Below are 18,585 nucleotides of genomic sequence, written 5' to 3'. Positions count from 1 at the left end.
TGGTAATAAATTATTGTATGACTTGTATGTGAGACAGGGACAGATTTAATGATGGTTGTCAGGAGCACAAACCTCAAGGAGTGTCCTCGTGGATCTTATAGGGGTGAGCATATTATAATATTTGATAAACTGTAAAGTTTAAAAAAAAAAATGTAATCTAGAATTAGTATTTTAGCAAAAAATGAAAAGAGAATGTGTTAACTTTACGGAGAGATAAAATCCCTCTTAAAATTTTAAAGCCATATTAACTTATCTAGATCTATTACAGTTGTCTCAACTGGATTTTTTTCATATTCTTTCAATAAACTAACCATACAGTTGTTTTTATATAATTAACACAATAATGAAATGTACAATATGTGCTTATAAAATGTTAGTATTTATTCTATTGAGATGACCTGAAATTTCAGCACTGAATACTTTATAGGAAGTACTATAAACTTCTCTATATCCGTCAGAAATGTTTGTGGAAGCTTGAAGGTAAATAAATTACAGACTTAATTAGTTTCCAGAACGGTTTTTATTTTGTAATTTATAACATCCTGTAGTGCTGCTCTCTGTTGCTTTACAAAACATACTTTGAGATTTTGTTCTTTTTTACATCTTTCGATGTTGTATTTCCTCATAAATTAAATATATAGAATACATAGTCATTTCGTTCGATAAAGCCTTAGGTTATAAACATATTAGCACATTTAAAAGGCAGTGGCATTTCCGCTTGGTCATATAAGTTTTTCAATATCACAAAAGTATAAAGCAGGGTACTGACAGTGAAAATTCACATGTAATAAAAATTCGTCGTAAAATGTGATCGAGGAACATTTACAGAATTCTTGTAACAAATTATAACAATGTTTAAATTTCTAATATTGTAGCTCTAGGGGAAATGTAATCACGATTATTTATAGCACGTTCATGTTTAAATTGCATGTGCCCAGAAAGGGGACATAAAAACGGTTATATCACTCTAATGATTTAACATACAACAAAATACAATATTGCCAAACACAGTCTTACGCGTGTCAGTACCCTGTTGCAAATTTCCCAAACAGGTAGTATTACAGTCATTTAATGTTCATCCAAGTGTGCGTACACTCTTCTGAGTTTCTCCCTTTTGTTTTTATTTGCGTGTCTCTTCTCTTGCTTCCAGGGTTTGGTGAGAGACTTCTCAGCTGACTGGGCGCCAGCGACACTGAAAAAAAATTGATAAAAATCTCATGATGATGCAATCGAATTATCGATTTATTTGATAAGAGGTTTCTGCGGCTTTTGGACAATTAAATATTTTTTATTTCATGCATTGTCATCCAAATGAAACTTCAATCGGTATACGTTAAATAAAAGCTTGGAAGAAAGGCTATTTACATTATGAACTTAATATTAAGTTAATGTGATAAAAATGTAATATAGAGATTTTGAAAATAAAATTTCAAACGCAACTGAAACCACATTCCGAGCTCAGTAACATATAATTTCACACAACGCTGAACTCCAACGGGGCACATAGCAACAAATCTCCCGATATTCGTTACCACCACTCAAAATATCGCGTTCCCGGCACAAGATGAAAGGGAATCGGCCGAATATTATCAATTATAGTTAAGGGAAACTAAATAAACTTTCCGGAGACGAAATCGGCACCCTGGCGGCTCGCCAAGCGTTAATTCATAAACTTTAACAAGTTTACGAGGATCCGCGGGTTAACGATCGTGAAAATTGCGCTCAAAGTAAATGTGTTCTGGATGCGGCGACGCCTCCGCCTTTACATCACTACGTGCCAGTTAAAAATTTAGTTCAAATACATACAATGTAAGTAACAAACTTATCATTGCCACCTTTAATAACATAGTTCTTCATCTTCAAAGAATGTAAGAAAGTTTTCTGATTCGACTTTACCACCATTACCACCTAATTTCTGTCTTATAGGAACTGTGTTACACGCTGCTGTATTCTGGTTTAAATTGTATACAAAGCATCCGTGGACGACCTCTGATAAGATTTTTATTCTATGTGTGAAAGATAACAAAAGTCCACGGGCGATAAAAGCCAATTAATATATTTGAAAAAAAAAGATAGGTACGTTCCAATGCCACTTATAAATAATATTGAGGTAAAATAAAGGACTCATCTATGATTAAAAATCTACAACTTATGAACTTACCCTAATATTGGTTTTCCTTTGACATGCGCGGAACTTTTTTGCATAGCGAAAAATGCCTTGTCGATTTCACTTGATTTGTTGAGCCAACCCTGAAAATTTAATTGAAATAAAAAAATTAAACGACATTTTAATTGAACATAGCGCTTAAGATTTTTTGTTCAACAAAAATTAAAAATATTATGTTTATTTTCAGAAAATGTCATAATATTTTTATTATAATAACATTATGTAGATAAAAATAAAATGGATATTAAAATCCCAATTTTTATTTTACGTAAAGAAAAAAGAAGTAAAGAAAAAATAAAGTTATTTGGATTAAAATTACGTAAGATGTGAAGCTCTAGATTTTTATTAAAAAAAACTAATACATTCATTAAAAGGCAAGTAAAAATTATGTATTTTATTTAAAAATAAGTAAATTACCAACCTCAACAGCCCTCGCCTCTCTCGGCGTGGGTTTCCTGGTCTCATTCCTCTTATCTTCAATCATGGTATCCAGGGGCGCGGGTTCGACGCCCGGCGGCAGCTGCTCCCAGCGCAGGCGGCCGCTCGCCGCATCCTTGAGGAACATGCGAGCTGATCTGGACTGGTCCGGCTGGCCCGCTGCAGTCATGAACCCTCGGTTGACTGGGGGAGAAGAAAAAATATAAGAAATTACTTTCATTTATAACACTTATTTAAATTTTTAAGCGCTAAACGTCGCGCCGTGTCTTTCTACAAACACAAGATGGCTCCACTTCTTTTTCTTAAATCTTAATATCTTCTTGTAATGAAATATTATTGTAATCCTAGCCTATATTTTTAGTAATAAAGAACAGCATCTACTATTTAGATCATCAGCTCTTTATTAGGTTAAAATACTTAATTGTATTATTATGCTTAAAATAATTTTAGAAATATTACCCAACTGACATACCGACTTCTTTTCGACCCTTTATAACATTTTTTTCCACATTCCACAGGAAAAAGTAAAGTTACCTAACATGCGTGAAATCTACCAATTAATTCATCATATTCTCTATGCCCTAAACTTATTTAATCTGAGAAGACACTTATACAGCAGTCAGCAAATGTTAAAAAAAGGATTAATAATATAATCTTACAAGCATGAGCGGTGAGTATCTTCTTGTATTCCATCTCGCTGGCCTCATACTCCGGCAGTAGCAGTCCATACTTCTCTTCAAACGTGTGTCTACTGACCAGCTGGCAGAGCCGCGCCATCGCCGCGTCGTGGGAACGCATCTAATCCACAAAAAAGAAGAGTAACAACTTAATTTATAAAAATATAAATAATCCCATGTGGCCGAATGATCATTATACTGGTCTGATATGCAAAGGGTTCCGGGCTTGATTATCTGCGGAACATATCTAAATGATGAATTTAAATTCGTGTTGCCTTTGTGTGCCTTAATACAAAAAAAAAACTAATGTGAGTTTTTGAGCGTAGGAAGCGTCATTCACGTTTTCCGATAATTCTGAGCTTTGCTTATTTGTACAAATTTAACAAACCAATCTTTGATCTACTATTATAACACAGAAAGTATCATTACAAGCTGATTTAGAACTTACTTACTTTTAACTTTGAATTGATCATATTACAGTACTTTAAAAGATACCACCCCACATACCTGGTCAATAGGCAACACCGCAGTCAGTAACAGGTCGGGTGCGACGGCATACGCTGGCAACACCAAGCCGGGACAGTCCAGTAATTCTATATCGTCGTCCAAAATCAAAGACTGGATGTGACGGGTGTGGCCGGGCATGGAGCTCACACTCACCTGGAATAATTAAAAAATATAAAAATCTACTAAAAGCTTACAGAAAAAATTACATGCATATAGTTTACGAGTTTTGATTTAGTTTTGAGTTTTGAGTTAAGATTTTTGAGGATATCCTACACTTTTTTATACACCTACACTATTCCATAGCTTTTAACAGCATACATGCAGAAAATGAAACAATATTCAAGTCTAAATCTCTTCTAAAAAGTAGCAAAAGAGCTCTTTCAAAAGAAGGAAATGCATTGCCCTCGCGATATTGTGAGTCACAGCTAATAGTGAGTACTTTCCATTAGTCTTCTATACTAATATTATAAAGACGAAATCTTCGTTTGTTTGATCGTAATGAATAGGCTCAAAAATTACTGGACCGATTTTGAAAATTCTTTCACCATTCGAAAGCTACATTATCCACGAGTAACATAGGCTATATTTTATATGAAATATATTTGATAAATAGATTTTGAGGCGGTACAAAGTTCGCCGGGTCAGCTAGTGTAATATAAAAAGCCATGACATATCACAGACATAAAAACACTTCATCTATAAATATAGAATACCAGATTACATATACAATTTTGTGTGAAGTACACTCATTATCAACACAATTATTTGCAACAGGGACTGAACACCTGATAAGAGTATAATATTCATACTTGAAATCAAATAGGATATACTAAATTAAGATCATACCTTTTTAGTTTGCATTAGAACATTGACAGAACTAGACTTCCCTACATTAGGATAACCAATCATTCCCACAGTCACTCTGGGTGGATTCTTTAGTTTATCAACCTTCTGCTGTTTCAACACATCTAACAACTGATTCCTATCAAATATTTCATGGGAATTCTGTACTTTTTCTTTCACCTCACTACTTGCATTACTATCTTCAATGTTTAATGTTTCTGTTTCATTTGTTCCATCTTGTACCGATGATATAAGATCATCAATAGGCGTTCCAAGTTTAAGATTATCCATGACTCTATCTAAAGCAAATTGTATTTTGTCCAATTTATTAGCTGTTTTGGATACAGCACTACCTATCTCTGCCAGTTGCCTTTTGAAAGTCTCTATATCATTTTCTGTGTCTTGCAGTGCGTCTGTTTGTTTATCTGTCTCATCATCAGAATCTGCTGATTCTGTTCCTGAGTCTTCATTTTCTGGATTTATTTCCTCATCCTCTGATATTTTCCTTTCTTTAGTACTCTTGGCTGCAGAAAAGAATATTATGGAAACATTCTGAAAATAGTATTACACAGGTTATAAAGGTCAAATCAAACAATCTTCTTTCATTTTACTTATTTCTTACATTTTATTTTAATACATTATCTTATAATAATTATTGAAGTTAAATTTTATAAAGATGATTTTTGGAAAGTTTATCAGTTTGTTACAATGTTTGATAATAAATCCTTTAAACATAGCTTCTGTACATATATGAGACACTTTGAAATAGATATTTGCACAACCATTAGAATAATTTAGATTTTTTACCTCTTTATTAAAATATTCAGCCCAACATTTCCTCACATATTCGCTAGTTAAGTCTGCTTTGTTTAATAGTAAAATACATTTGCACTCTTGTTCAGTTGCATACTTTTCTAAATCCATGCATCTGAAAGAAAATAAACAATTAGAATTGCATCAATGTATGTTTTTTTTCAAAGTTGTTTACAAAATTTTCAAGATCAATGAGAGGAAATGTAATTTTATAAAAAGTTTTCATAAAAAATGGGATGTAACTAAAACTTTATGAATTTAATTGCTTAAAAAATATAAAAAAAGTTATGTTAAAAAAATTTTTTTCAGGCATCCAAATTGTCTAGTACAACAAGTAAGATTTATAAACACAATAAAATTATCTTTACTTTTTACCTGAACAGCAGTGGGTTTCTAGCATCCAACAATATTAATACTACATCAGATTTTTCCAATGTCCTCCATAACTGCTTCCATAGCTCCAAATTCCTCTCATACGGAGTGACGGCTGCACCGAGTTTAGTCTGAAGGTCATTGAGATGTCTTCTCCAATCTAAGAACGCATCTCTCTCCCTGCCCAGTTGCTCCTCAGCAGTCACACCAGGTGTCCAAGTAGGTCTGAAATTATGAATTAAATTAATGTCTTTATATTGGTTAATAATATAATGCACTGCACTGTTTTATACTTAATCTTATTTAGAGTTATTAGGATGGTTTTAAATTGGCTGCTTTCGTGTGATTGCAGCACTATGGCCAAATTTAGAATGAAGCAAATTTTAAAAGCATGGTTAGTGTTTAACCTCCTCTTTATAAGAGCTTAGAACAGATGCAGATCTTAACCACCTTAACACAGGGTTAGCAGTAGGAAGAAAATTCTTTATAGTAAGAAAATTTTAACAATTTAATTTGAGATGACTTGTAAAGATGGCAGTACCATTCATAGATCTACTTTATTTAGAACTATCTGAGCATAATTACAGATGTCCTTGTTGAAATGTAATATATGGTGGAATGTAGAAAAATAATTATACAAGTATGTCAATGATAATATCTCCAAGTTAATAAATTTTATTACCTTCTTGGAACAGTTAAAGGTTCATCAAAATCCGGCTGTGAAGTGACAAGTTCCACTTCACACGGTGCTGACTTCACATACTTCACATTCAGTTTCTCAGCTATAAACTCCCTTTGTGCAAGCTCAGCTGTGGATAGGAACTCTTGTAATGACGACTCTGCTGTCACCGATTGGAGATTTAAGCGACCCCATTCATAACCGTCATTCACTTCTGTTGTGTGGAGCTGTAGGAAAGATTATGTCTGTAGTACTTCTATATATTTGAGATGGTATCATCCATTCTGACATTAATCATAAAAACTTGTTGATATGATGATATATGACAAATATTTCTTAGAGAAAATGACTATTAATCCTCGGGTGTCAGTGGGCGTATAAATATATCAGTTATAAATAAATCAGTGATCGCACTAATCAGTTTATCGAATTAAAGTACTCAAACTACTCAATAAAGTATTTACCATAGTATTATCTTCGACATGTCTCCGGTACCGATTTTTTGAAAATCTGTCTTTGATGAGCGAGCGTCCGAGGGAATCTTTGTTTTTCTTTCCCATTGTAGCATGTATTTAATAAATAGTCCTCTAGAAGTTTATCAAAAAACAATATAATCAATACGTTACTTGCGAAATAAAAACTTAATAATCATCAAAAACGTGGTAATCGGGAACTCAAAACACGCGTGACAATGACATATAAAGTGAAATTGACATTTTAAAACAAAACAAACAGTAGTGATACAGAATACAGATAATAAAATTAAATGAACATTTAAGGGACATTTACACCTAGATATTTCTATGGAATTTATTAAACAATATAGATTTTTTACTCCAACTTTATTGTAATTGTAATATACAAAAGTTGCAGAAGGTGTACTAATAGGTACGTTAACATATTTTTTTAATTTGGTTAATTTTCGAAACAAGGGACAATGTAATGGTTGTAAACTTGTAGACAGTTTTGTCTTACATTGAGTAAACTAAAAATAGTAACATTTCGTTCTGTTATTCATTATGCGTATCAGCGTATCTGTCAAAGTCAGAAGCTGCATGACAGTAGGGTGATCCTTCGATTTTTGGAGGTTTCTCTTTAATTAAAAGTACGAAATGTATTAAAATTTTATTTTGTCCTTGTATTTGTAACACCTAAAAATTGCTTTTAACGTGGAGTTTTAGTGATGATGTCTGAGTTTTACGACCATTACCATCGTTGGGAGCCTTTGGCCGAATTTCATTTTGCGTTAGGGGATGAAACAGATGAAGATTATGACGAAAATAACTACACTTACTGCTTGTGCAGTAGAGTTTTCATAAGGTTAGTATTTCATTAATAAAATCGATTTAGTGTTTAATGCTCGTTACTCAAATAAGGGTTGTTTGTCAAGGGGTGGAGGGAAGATGATAAATGTGCCAAATATGCCAAACTTGACCTACTTTCGCTGAGAGGGTTGCTTGAGAAAATTCGGTCGTTTTCGAAATTTTTACTTATTGATTAATTCTCCTCATTGCACTTAAATTTCACTGAATAAACACTTCTTAATTCTTACACTATTTTAAATATTTATTATTTAGTACTGGAAATCTAATATTAACTTGCTTTTATAACTACCCAAAAATAACTCATAAACAATTGGTTAAACAATTCATTTTATGGTTTTAATTACTGTGGGATTACTTGTTAATGCTTTAGTTGAATATCATTAAAAGTATAAAATAGAAAAGCATGTGTACATATACCTCTTCCATACATCTAAGAAGTTATGTTACTTTGACTGCATTAATAAAATATATTTTATGCATCTGAACAAATTTTACTTAACTATGAATAGATAAAACTAAACTCAACTTTGTAACTTAAAAATGTACTGATGACCAAGAATTGCCTTTATTTTAAGATCATGGTATTTGTTTTATTATTGTCTTTGCACATTATATTGTATTGCACTATTTATAAGATTGTTCTATCGCATTGGGTTCAACCTGTAATGGTAGCAGCAATATGTAACAAATAAATCTTGAAGGTGGTATAATCCTTTGTGGTTCGACTCCGGCTGCACCACCGCCACACCTATTTCTGCCTCATAACAACAGTGTTAAGCACAGCTGTTTTCCGTTTTGAAAGGTGTGGTAAGGGAGGCATACTTTTCCGAGGCGTTCCAGCTTAGTCCTCAGGGGTAGCAGTGCATCTGTGGCCAACCTCAGGTAGGAATATCTAATCCTATCTGGGGTTGATTACAGGTGTCCATGGGCGGCAATAGTCAATTACCATTAGGTGGACTGCATGCTCGTCTGCTACTCCTATATTATAAAATAAAAAAAATGAATAAATAAATTTCAGAGACGGAGTCAAGACATACTATGCGGACAAGGAGTATGGCAGTGAAAGTGACATAGATGTCCAACGTAACTCCCAATCACAGGAGTGTGATGAGCATTCCCATGTGCATTTCTCCCTGGATACCTCTTATAAGGTTAAATGTGAGGTAAGAAGTGGACATTTTTTTTAAAAAACAGTAGAAATGTTTGAGATTTGTGATATAAATAAAAATTGACAAGTTCTTTAATAAATTTATGAAATATGTATTTTACAAAATTTTCGTAAGTAGACTAAGTAAATTAAATAATAGCTACATTTCGTTGCAACACAACCTGAAAGTTTGTAATAAGCCTGAATGTTTAAAATGTAAATTACTTATAATCAAAATATTCTTACAGAAAGATGAAGGAGCCAGTTGCTATTGCAGTGCATCTCATACCGACAACTACTGTTCCACTGATGAACATGATCCAGCACAGATACATGGTGTACCTTCTCACGCTCTTCAACCTAGCGACAGTGGCGCTGACCTCACTTATCAGGATTGCCACTCAGATTACATTGAAAAGATGGATCACGACTATCAAGCTACACCGGACACAGATGAGAATTACCTCTCAGAAGAAACTTGGGACAAATTTTGGGCTATCAACAGCGAAAGGCTCATCTGGGCGTCGTGGATTAAGAAATACAGCGACTACATAAATCCAGCATATCTAGACGAAAATAATGATTTATTAATGGATGAAAATAATATGCCAAAGCCACATTCAGCAGAATCCATTTATAATCAACTTGAGTCAGATGCAAAAGCTGAAGTGGATGATAAGGGTCGAGAAAGGAAATTTTCTTATGATTCGAAAGTTAACCCATATAAGAAAGGGAATCCAGTGAAGCGAAATGAAAAGGCGATAGAAATATCCGATAATAAAGACGATACTTGGGTACCGGTGTCTCGACGCCGATCTTGTTCCGAACACGAGAGAATACTCAGCCCAAAGACATTGGCAGGAACAGATTCAATGACCAATGTCACTAAAATCACCCTCTCCAGCTACGATATAACATCAAGCCATGTGACGTCAGAGTCGTCGCCGACAGACGACTACAGTGTTTCGTCATCAACATCAGAAGACCCATCGCACGATCAGACACGAATCGCAAATATTGACGATAACATGGACGACATCATACCGACAGAGGAAGTCGATACGGAACAGTATTGGCAGTTTTTGTGGAAGAAACACTTCGGCGAACAATATGCTTTACACTATGCAAGCTTTATCGAATGTCATGAAACTAAACACAAAGAAACAAACGAACCAAACATTGAATCGATTGTAGACAAGAGATTAGAAGACAGACTCTTCGATATAGAATGTGAGAACAGTGAAGGTAATTCTCAAGAGATACCATCAGTGATTGAAGTTCAGACAAAAGTTGAAGTGATAAACTTAGATGACGAATCTAAAAAAATTGAAGCTGCAAATGACGAAAAAGATGAAGCAATTGCAATTGAAGAGAAACCCACAAAAGTCGAAACCCCTACTGACGATAAGGTTAAAAAGACAAAGAAACGGGGTAAAAGATCAAAGAGTTCTCGCGTTATAGGGTCTGTTGGAGTGTTGTTACAAACTTTGTTGAAAGAACAACAGGAGGGTTCTGACACAAAAGAGGTTATGGAAAGTGGAGATAGTAAAGACGGGAATAATACAGGCAATGCAGATTCAGTAATAGTTGATAGTGTTGATGGTACTCAAAATTCACAACAGTCTGTTGATCAAAGCAACATATCGGGATGTAGTTACGACGACGGGGACGATGAACCTCCTGAAGATAAGTCTGTTACATTGAAAAGAAGGTAAGAAGAAATAAAACAAGCAACTATATAGTATTTCTTAGTAAGCAGTGATAGTTAAATACTAGAGAGCACAACAATGAGTAATCTGCTTGGTTGAGCAGGTTTCGTCATTATCAGATTATTTAGCAAATTTAAATTTAATACAAAAGTGTTGTCTTTTAGCATCTACTTTGTAATTTTTTCTAATCACTCACTATTTTACGACACCAACTTACGATAATTGGGATTATTTTTAAGTTTCACATTTTTTTTTACAAGAACTTATATACATTTCTTGATATATTCTTAAAACCAATTGTCCAATAGTAAATAATTATTACATTGACGACCTGCGTGGCGGAACGGCCACCATACTGGTCTGACGCGCAAAGGGACCCGGGTTCGAGTCCCGGCCAGACAGATATCTAAATGATGAATTTAGATTTCTCTTTCTGGGGCTGGGTGTTTGTGTATTTGTCTATGTGGGTGTCCATGGCACCCAGGACACAGGGAATCCTAGTGTGGGGCTGTGAGTGTAGAAAGCATTTTATTGTTTGTGCAGCCATGAATTAGATGAGGAAGATTATGAAAGAGACAATTCGGAGAAAATTAAGTCTACATTTGAGATCATGGGCTTTCGTTTGGACATGGAGAAGATGCCGAAAGGTGATCTATTGTACAGAAAGCGGTTGCATAGACTTAGACCGCCGCGGTACAAAAAGTTCGCAGCTAAGAAGACCTACTTTGACGATGATGGCAATCCTCTGAGTGATTATCAGGTATTCCATTTTATAATATAACGAGCTTTTGCCCGCGGCTTCGCTCGCGTTACGAAGTAATACTTTCATCCCCTATTTTATCCCCTTGGGGGTAGAATTGATCAAAATCCTTTCTTAGCGGATGCCTACGTCATAACATCTGCATGCCAAATTTCAGCCCGATCCATCCAGTGATTTGGGCTGTGCGTTGATAGATCACTATGTCAGTCAGTCACCTTTGAGTTCATAAACATCTGTAATCAAACTCGGCCAAGATTGATGTTTTATTTGAAGTCAACCACAGATGTTTTGCTACCCTTGACAACTAAGAGTGTCTCGTAAAATTTCACATTTGACATATAATATGTTGCCTTTGATTACTTTGTGGAAGTTAAACTTAAAGTTTAGTTACCAAGTTTTCAATGCGTAACCTCAAGTATTACACTTATCTAGAGTGAAATAAAATATTTTTAGTTCATAATAATTTCAAGTTTCTCTACGATTACTTGTGTGTGACCCTTGTTGTATGTTTTAGGTGCATTATTTTTTTTATTTCATAGACTAATTAATACTAAACCGTTTCTTTAGTGTCATGAGTCTGAAGAAGATAAAGCTATGAAAACAGATGATGATGGCACAGAAATACAATCAAACGACACTGCTAACATTGATGATATAATGGAGAATATGGAGTGTTCTGGAAATAATGAAGAAGCTGATATGAGTAGTGGTGATAAGGAAGAATTCATTATGAATGGTGATGTGGATAAGGAAGAAATTGAAATGAGTGATATTGCAGACAAAGCGACAGAATATGTTGGAGGGCTACCGGAGATAGAGTCGTCAAGCGATGCTCAGGAGATTAAGGACGAACAAGTTGTAGATGATTCAAATAAAACTACAGGTAAATATTTTTGAAGTGAAAACTTCTTTAGTAGCGTTGTGCACTCTTTTGATGGGTAAAAAATGTTAAACTTGCCTTGTAACTAGGAGGGTAAAATTTGTTACTGTATTTTGAATCAGTTTAAGCAATTGAGTTGAAATTGTGCATATTTTACCAATCAATTATTTCTTAAGCACCCCATAATATGGATATCAAATGAAAGGAATTTGCGAGAAAAAAACAAATTAACGTTACTAAAAAGACAAGACATTGTGAACACAACTGTTGTTGCAGACAGGCAATAAACTGCAAATAAATGAAAAAAAAAAACATAATTAATTTTCGAAAATATCTCGTTCTATTTTAAGGTGCAGAAACGAAACGTAGGAGGCGATCGAAGCGCCACTCGCGACACGACAGCGACAAGAAGGTTGACTTGAACATACCGGAGGAAATCCGAAGTGAACCTAAGATGATGAAGTATTGGAAGAAGCGACACTCACTCTTTCATAGGTACAGCTACATAATTACATTTTCATAGGAATAGTGTCTGTGACTTAAATTAACAATATGATAATATGAGTGTCATTTCCTGAATTTTGAGTAGTAGAAGGACAAACAATCCTTTATTTATCTGACTACATGGTAAGAATACTGTTTTAGTGATGTAATGTCTATGTATAAAATAAAATGAAGTACAGATAGAAAATCTTGTATGTATATCGGGTATATTTGAGTCGACTTGAAAGATAAATAGATTTAAAGATATCCTTTTATAAAGATTACTTTTGTTTCAGAAGTATAGAATTTTATTCAGGAGTATTATGTAAAATAAAGGCCATGAACTCTATACTGTGTAATGCAATAGATCTACACTAATACTTGACCACTACCATTTCAATATTGATACCATTTCAAATTCAATAAATATTTTATCTAGCATTCATTTGTTTTGTTTTACAGCTCAAACTGGTTCAACAATGAGATCTATTAATATTGAACGATTTTAATGACATATATATTTTTTAAATTCCAGATTCGACGAGGGCATAAAGTTAGACCTGGAGAGTTGGTTCAGCGTGACGCCCGAGAACGTGGCGTGGCACATCGCCAACAAGTGTCTGTACGAGGTGGTCGTTGACGGCTTCTGTGGCGCCGGCGGTAACACCATACAGTTCGCGAGGACATGTGGGAGAGGTGAGATAGTTTACCCAGAAATGTAAATGTAAAAGGGGTACAATCTTTTGCTTACTGTCGGAATGACGTCTCATCGGAATCAAAATAGTGGAGCTGTAGTAAAAAGATAACTTTGTGGATTATCGGTAAATGTAGTTGAGATAAACTACAATCTTTTTCTTACTGGCGGAATGACGTCACATATAGAAATGGCGGAGGAGCCGTAGGAGAGATAACTTGGTGGTTTAATCTAAAAATGTAGTCGCGGTGGATTAAAATGTTTTGCTTACTATTGAAATACAAATGGCAATTGATGATAAGATGTTTTATGAAAAATAAAATGTACAACCAAAAATGAAATTAAATGTTCAATTTTAAAATTGTATTATTATTACCTGAAGCCGAAGTTCGAGTACACATTTTATATATTGTTATGAATCGTCGACATTTTTGGTTTGCTTTTAACAACATTTATCATAAACATTTACTTTCAGACTTCTCTAATATAGTTCAAAATATTCTCTTATACACAATACAATTGTTAAACAACACAAGATGTATAACTATCAACCTTAAAATCATTTCTTTCACCTTTCAGTGATTGCAATCGACATAGATCCGGCTAAGATCGAGCTGGCCAAGCATAATGCCAGCGTGTATGGCGTGGAAGATCGTATCGAGTTCATAGTGGGTGACTTCTTCGAACTGGTGCACAAGGTGAAAGCAGACATGGTGTTCCTGAGCCCCCCGTGGGGTGGACCTAAGTATTCTAGTGTGAGTAATATGATTTATTTGTCTATAAAAGTTGCAAATGCCACTAAAAGTTATAATATAAAAAAATAATATATAAAAGTTCCAAATGTATGATCTTTTGTGAATTGTTTCGAAGCTCGATTTTCCTCGCAACTTGTGTAGATCTTAATATATATTTTTATCTTTTACATGTTAATATATTTATATAATAGATAAGGTTTTCTTTAGATGTGGTGAAAAGCACCCTATATATAAAATTTTAAAATTGCAACTGCATTGGAACCTTGTATAGTTTGACTGTAGTAAGCCTAATAATAACACACCTGTGGCCGAACTCAACAGGGACTCCTATTAACGAATTACTTTTTTTTTATAATATAGGAGTAGCAGACGGACATGCCGTCCATCTGATGGTAAGTGGCTACTGCCGCCCATGGACATCTGTAATCAACCCCAGATAGGATTAGATATTCCTACCTGAGGTCGGCCACAGATGCGCCGCTACCCCTGAGGACTAAGCTGGAACGCCTCGGATAAGTCTGTCTCCCTTACCACACCCTTCAAACCGGAACACAGCAGCGCCTAACACTGCTGTTATTAGGTAGAAATAGGTGTGGCGGTGGTGCCGCCGGAGTCGAACCACAAAGGGTTCTACCACCTTCTAAAAGCTATTGATTGAGTGACTGTTGAAATATCATTGTGTTTTATGTTTTAAAAATCCAGAATAAAGTGTACGACATAGAAACAATGTTGGAGCCGAAACCGGCGTCGGAGCTAATGAAGGCCGCTCAAATTATAACGAACAATGTTGCCATGTATCTGCCTAGGAATACGAGATCTGATCAGGTAAGTGCAATATGCATTGTGTCAAAAATGTGAATTTAATTTATCTACTGATGACTTTAAAATAACTTGTCTCCATAAATGTTGCAATATTGTAATCTGTCCCTCTTTTTTGACACTCTTTTATTTAAGACTACAGATTTATTATAAGTATAGATATGTAACAAATTATGAACATAAAAGACTTCATTGTGTTTTAATACTGTTTCGTTTTGTTTTCGTTCTTTCAAACCAGACTATTACAGGAATAGTTGTGGTACTTACCATTTTCAATTTATTGCTTTTTAAGTTTATCATTTAGCAAATATTTATAAAAAGTATATTGTATAGTAATGTACTGCAATAAAAAACATGTTGATTTCTTATTAAGTGTACCATAGATTTATAACTTCTTATGTGTGTGCATAATACATATGCGTTTTATTTAAATCTTCATTTATTTCTATTTCAGATATTGTCAATAGCACAAGAGGTTGGTGGTTCAGTTGAAATAGAGCAAAGCTTTTTGGACAAAAGGTTTGTCGCAATCACGGCATATTTCTATTAAATGAATTTGACAGATAATATGTCGGGTAGAAATGGTATTAGACGCCTCATTTCATATTTGATATGAGTAAACATGTGATATGTTAATTTCTGATGGAGACCCAGGTCTTAACCTGTCAATCTTATAAGTTTGAGAATACCAAATGGCAAAAATAAATTTATTATTTAAGGTTATTTCAAACCTTACTGTAATTGTAGACAAAAATATTTTGATTAAGTAGTATGAAACAAATGACAGGTATTCATTTCTACTTGATATATAATCTGTGTTATACATTTAGTTGTGTTTAGTATTTAAATCTTGCAATACTTGCATATATTTTTAGACAATATTATTTTTAACCAGTTCTCCTTTTCGTAACCTTCATGTATGTAACATCATTAATATTATTTAGGTTTAGATAATATATAACATATAACTATGAATTATGAACAAATGTTCTTTATTTTTTCTTTTTGTTAAAATGCATTAACAAACATGTTTAAATATTTCTTAAAAGTATATCAAAATACTTTGAATTTTATTCATATTTACTTTACCATTTATTTATATGAACATTTATTTTCCTATGTGTATTAATTATTTTAAGTGGAGACATTTAAATACGCTCAAGTAATTATAAGGCGGCACTTTAATTTTACACACGATGTACATTATATGTAAACTGGTACACCTCATGAGCATTTCATTTCATAAATCTTAAAAATAATCGTAAAATGTAATTTTCATTACAAATATTTTGATTATTGTATGTCAAAAATAGTTTGGACTTAGTTTGGTTATCATCATAGTAAATTATTAAAATAAAAAAGTCCTATCAAATACTTATATTGTCTATGGTTCCACTACAATTCCCGCCTTTATAACCTTAACGACTTCATCGAATCAAAGATTTGGTTTGAAGTGTTAATAATAAATTTCATAATATTTGCAATATTCGAGGAATAAGTATTTAAAAATCTCAATTCAATTTGTAGGAAAACAAAGATTACATTAGTTGAATATGATATTATACGAAGTAGGGAAATAAATGTATGGGTTTTAAACATAGATTAGTAAAGATTACTCACTCCTAATAAGAAAATGTACCCAGTTTAAAATGTCCCTAAAATATTTGAAATAATCATTTATTTATTATGTAAATTACGCAGTATAACTAATACTGCGTAATTTATTCGTACATTTTCTCTAAAAAATGTTTTTATTTGTCAAGAATCCAAAAAAAGAACTTACTAATAAGCCGTTTGTGGCTTCATTCAATTTCAAGGCGGCGAAATATCTTTACTAATCTATGGTTTTAACTTTTAAAATCTGTTTTACGTAAAAAGCTTTCTTTTCATGAATAACGAATGAGTGTCTTTTAACATTGTGTCTTTTTACACTTTTTATTATAGTAAGTGATCAAATTGCATTTTCTCTTTATTTCTCCAACTCTGTTTGTAACTACAAGTATTTAAAATTACGTGATAATCTTAAAATAGCGACTTCATAGTTTAATGAGTGTCTCAATAAAAAGGTGATTTTTGTCGAATATATTTCTCGCTCACACATTAAAGAGACAGATTGAGTTTTAAAATCGAAAAAAAAATATAGAGACAAATTTCATAATTGAATTATATTTCTAGTAATAATGCAAATGGAGCTAATAAGAAATCGTTTTTTAGTAATGACCTATAAATTAGAATATGCTCTCTTAATGTGATGTGGTTTTTTCTCAAATAGTGTCTTTTGTGATATATACGAAAATAATTCAAAAATTAAATCGCCTTCGCTCTAAGATAAGTTTTAAAAATGGCTTAGAATAAGAATATTTTACTCTTACAACAAGGACTCGTTTAATTTTATTCCACTAAAGAAAATATAAAATGTCTATGATAATTGTCTATGGTCCTTTTGGCTTCAATTAGTTGTTTAGATTACAGATAGGGAATTATGAATGGTAATTTTATTTCCGAACTATTTTTAGAATAAGATGATAAATATATTATACCCTAATTCCTGATATTGAACATTATTTACAGAGGGTTACTATACAAAATATTTTTAATAGTTTTAAGACATTACTTTAGTACAGACAGCAATAAATACAAAAATATCATCAGAGATTAATGGGACCATTTAATTTGTACCCTTAAACCTGATATTAAATTAAAAAGGAATTGGGGTTTAGTAAAAAAAATACTAAATATCAATTTTTGTGTACTTAGATTTATTAATTGCAAGCATATATTTTAGGCCGCTTACAGACTATTTGTTACGATTTTAGCTATATTAATTATGGGACTTATTTTTTTCTAAACCGTAATAAATAGAAGCGTTTGATTCTCTGTTTGATCTCTGAAATATATTTGTGTCCTTCTCCATAGAAAATAAGAACCTCAAGCAAAATGCTATGTCTATAATGCTATATATATTTCCTTATGCGCATTTTTATGCGGTCCAGAAATTACCGCATATTATTAAACCATATTGTAAGTGGTGTGAATTATGATTTATATTATTAAATTACGTTGCATTATTTAAAAAAAAGGAGGAGGTTCTATGTTCGGGTGTATGTTTCTATGTGCTATATTATTTGTTTATTTTTCTAAGGCCCGTGCCAGAAATAGCACAAACATTTGAACACATATTTGAAAATATGTTTTAACAAAGTGGAGCACGGGTATTTGAGTATTTGTTCAAAGCTTGCTTCAAATATTTACACTTTGCCATTTGGTGTCGGTTTTTCGAGCGTACATCAAAGCAATCAAACTTCAAGTATGTGCGGAGCCTGCTACACATGCGCAAAGTCCAGTTGCTAGGAGACCATCACATGAGTGACAGGTTAAAAAATTTAAACAAATAAGTGTTCAAATGTGTAAGCAAAGTCTTTGTTCAAATATTTGTTTATGCATGACCTGGGCTTATACAGATTTGTAGATTATTTAAAAATAAGTCTAGTACGTAAGCGGCCGTATAGTTTGACCG

At 33.2% G+C, this 18,585-nt stretch overlaps 2 protein-coding genes across 2 annotated transcripts; one reads left to right on the top strand and one right to left on the bottom strand.

Annotated features, from left to right (window-relative positions):
- Nucleotides 1-501: 501 nt before the first annotated feature.
- On the bottom strand, nt 502-7,193 carry Ns3 (nucleostemin 3). The gene is made up of 10 exons (XM_073091278.1): nt 6,961-7,193; nt 6,500-6,723; nt 5,821-6,042; nt 5,440-5,560; nt 4,636-5,184; nt 3,790-3,942; nt 3,265-3,403; nt 2,589-2,788; nt 2,162-2,250; nt 502-1,192 (listed from the first exon to the last, which is right to left on the bottom strand). Exons 1-10 carry the CDS (start codon nt 7,054-7,056, stop codon nt 1,069-1,071), a joined length of 1,917 nt encoding a protein of 638 aa, XP_072947379.1. The 5' UTR covers nt 7,057-7,193; the 3' UTR covers nt 502-1,068.
- Nucleotides 7,194-7,545: 352 nt separating this feature from the next.
- On the top strand, nt 7,546-17,797 carry Tgs1 (Trimethylguanosine synthase 1). Its single transcript, XM_073091109.1, has 10 exons — nt 7,546-7,816; nt 8,840-8,984; nt 9,217-10,679; nt 11,221-11,437; nt 12,005-12,320; nt 12,668-12,812; nt 13,336-13,496; nt 14,074-14,249; nt 14,952-15,074; nt 15,523-17,797. The coding sequence occupies exons 1-10, from the start codon at nt 7,680-7,682 to the stop codon at nt 15,616-15,618; spliced, it is 2,979 nt and encodes a 992-aa protein (XP_072947210.1). The 5' UTR covers nt 7,546-7,679; the 3' UTR covers nt 15,619-17,797.
- Nucleotides 17,798-18,585: the final 788 nt, after the last annotated feature.

Source organism: Epargyreus clarus, unplaced genomic scaffold, assembly GCF_041222505.1.
Source record: "Epargyreus clarus isolate Ecla_fem2 unplaced genomic scaffold, WU_Ecla_fem_2.2 ptg000034l, whole genome shotgun sequence".
NCBI classification, from domain to species: domain Eukaryota; kingdom Metazoa; phylum Arthropoda; class Insecta; order Lepidoptera; family Hesperiidae; genus Epargyreus; species Epargyreus clarus.
This window is presented reverse-complemented; position numbering and strand designations above follow the sequence as displayed.

Bases quoted from the DNA above. Each gene is read 5' to 3' on its own strand.
- Ns3 (XM_073091278.1), bottom strand. From the start codon at position 7,056: ATGGGAAAGAAAAACAAAGATTCCCTCGGACGCTCGCTCATCAAAGAC. The intron at 3,404-3,789 runs GTATGTGGGGTG...TTTGTGGATTAG, and splicing joins CGGTGTTGCCTATTGACCAG to ATGCGTTCCCACGACGCGGC. The intron at 2,251-2,588 runs GTTGGTAATTTA...TTAAATTTTCAG, and splicing joins GAGAGGCGAGGGCTGTTGAG to GGTTGGCTCAACAAATCAAG.
- Tgs1 (XM_073091109.1), top strand. From the start codon at position 7,680: ATGATGTCTGAGTTTTACGACCATTACCATCGTTGGGAGCCTTTGGCC. The intron at 7,817-8,839 runs GTTAGTATTTCA...AATAAATTTCAG, and splicing joins TGCAGTAGAGTTTTCATAAG to AGACGGAGTCAAGACATACT. The intron at 14,250-14,951 runs GTGAGTAATATG...TTAAAAATCCAG, and splicing joins GTGGACCTAAGTATTCTAGT to AATAAAGTGTACGACATAGA.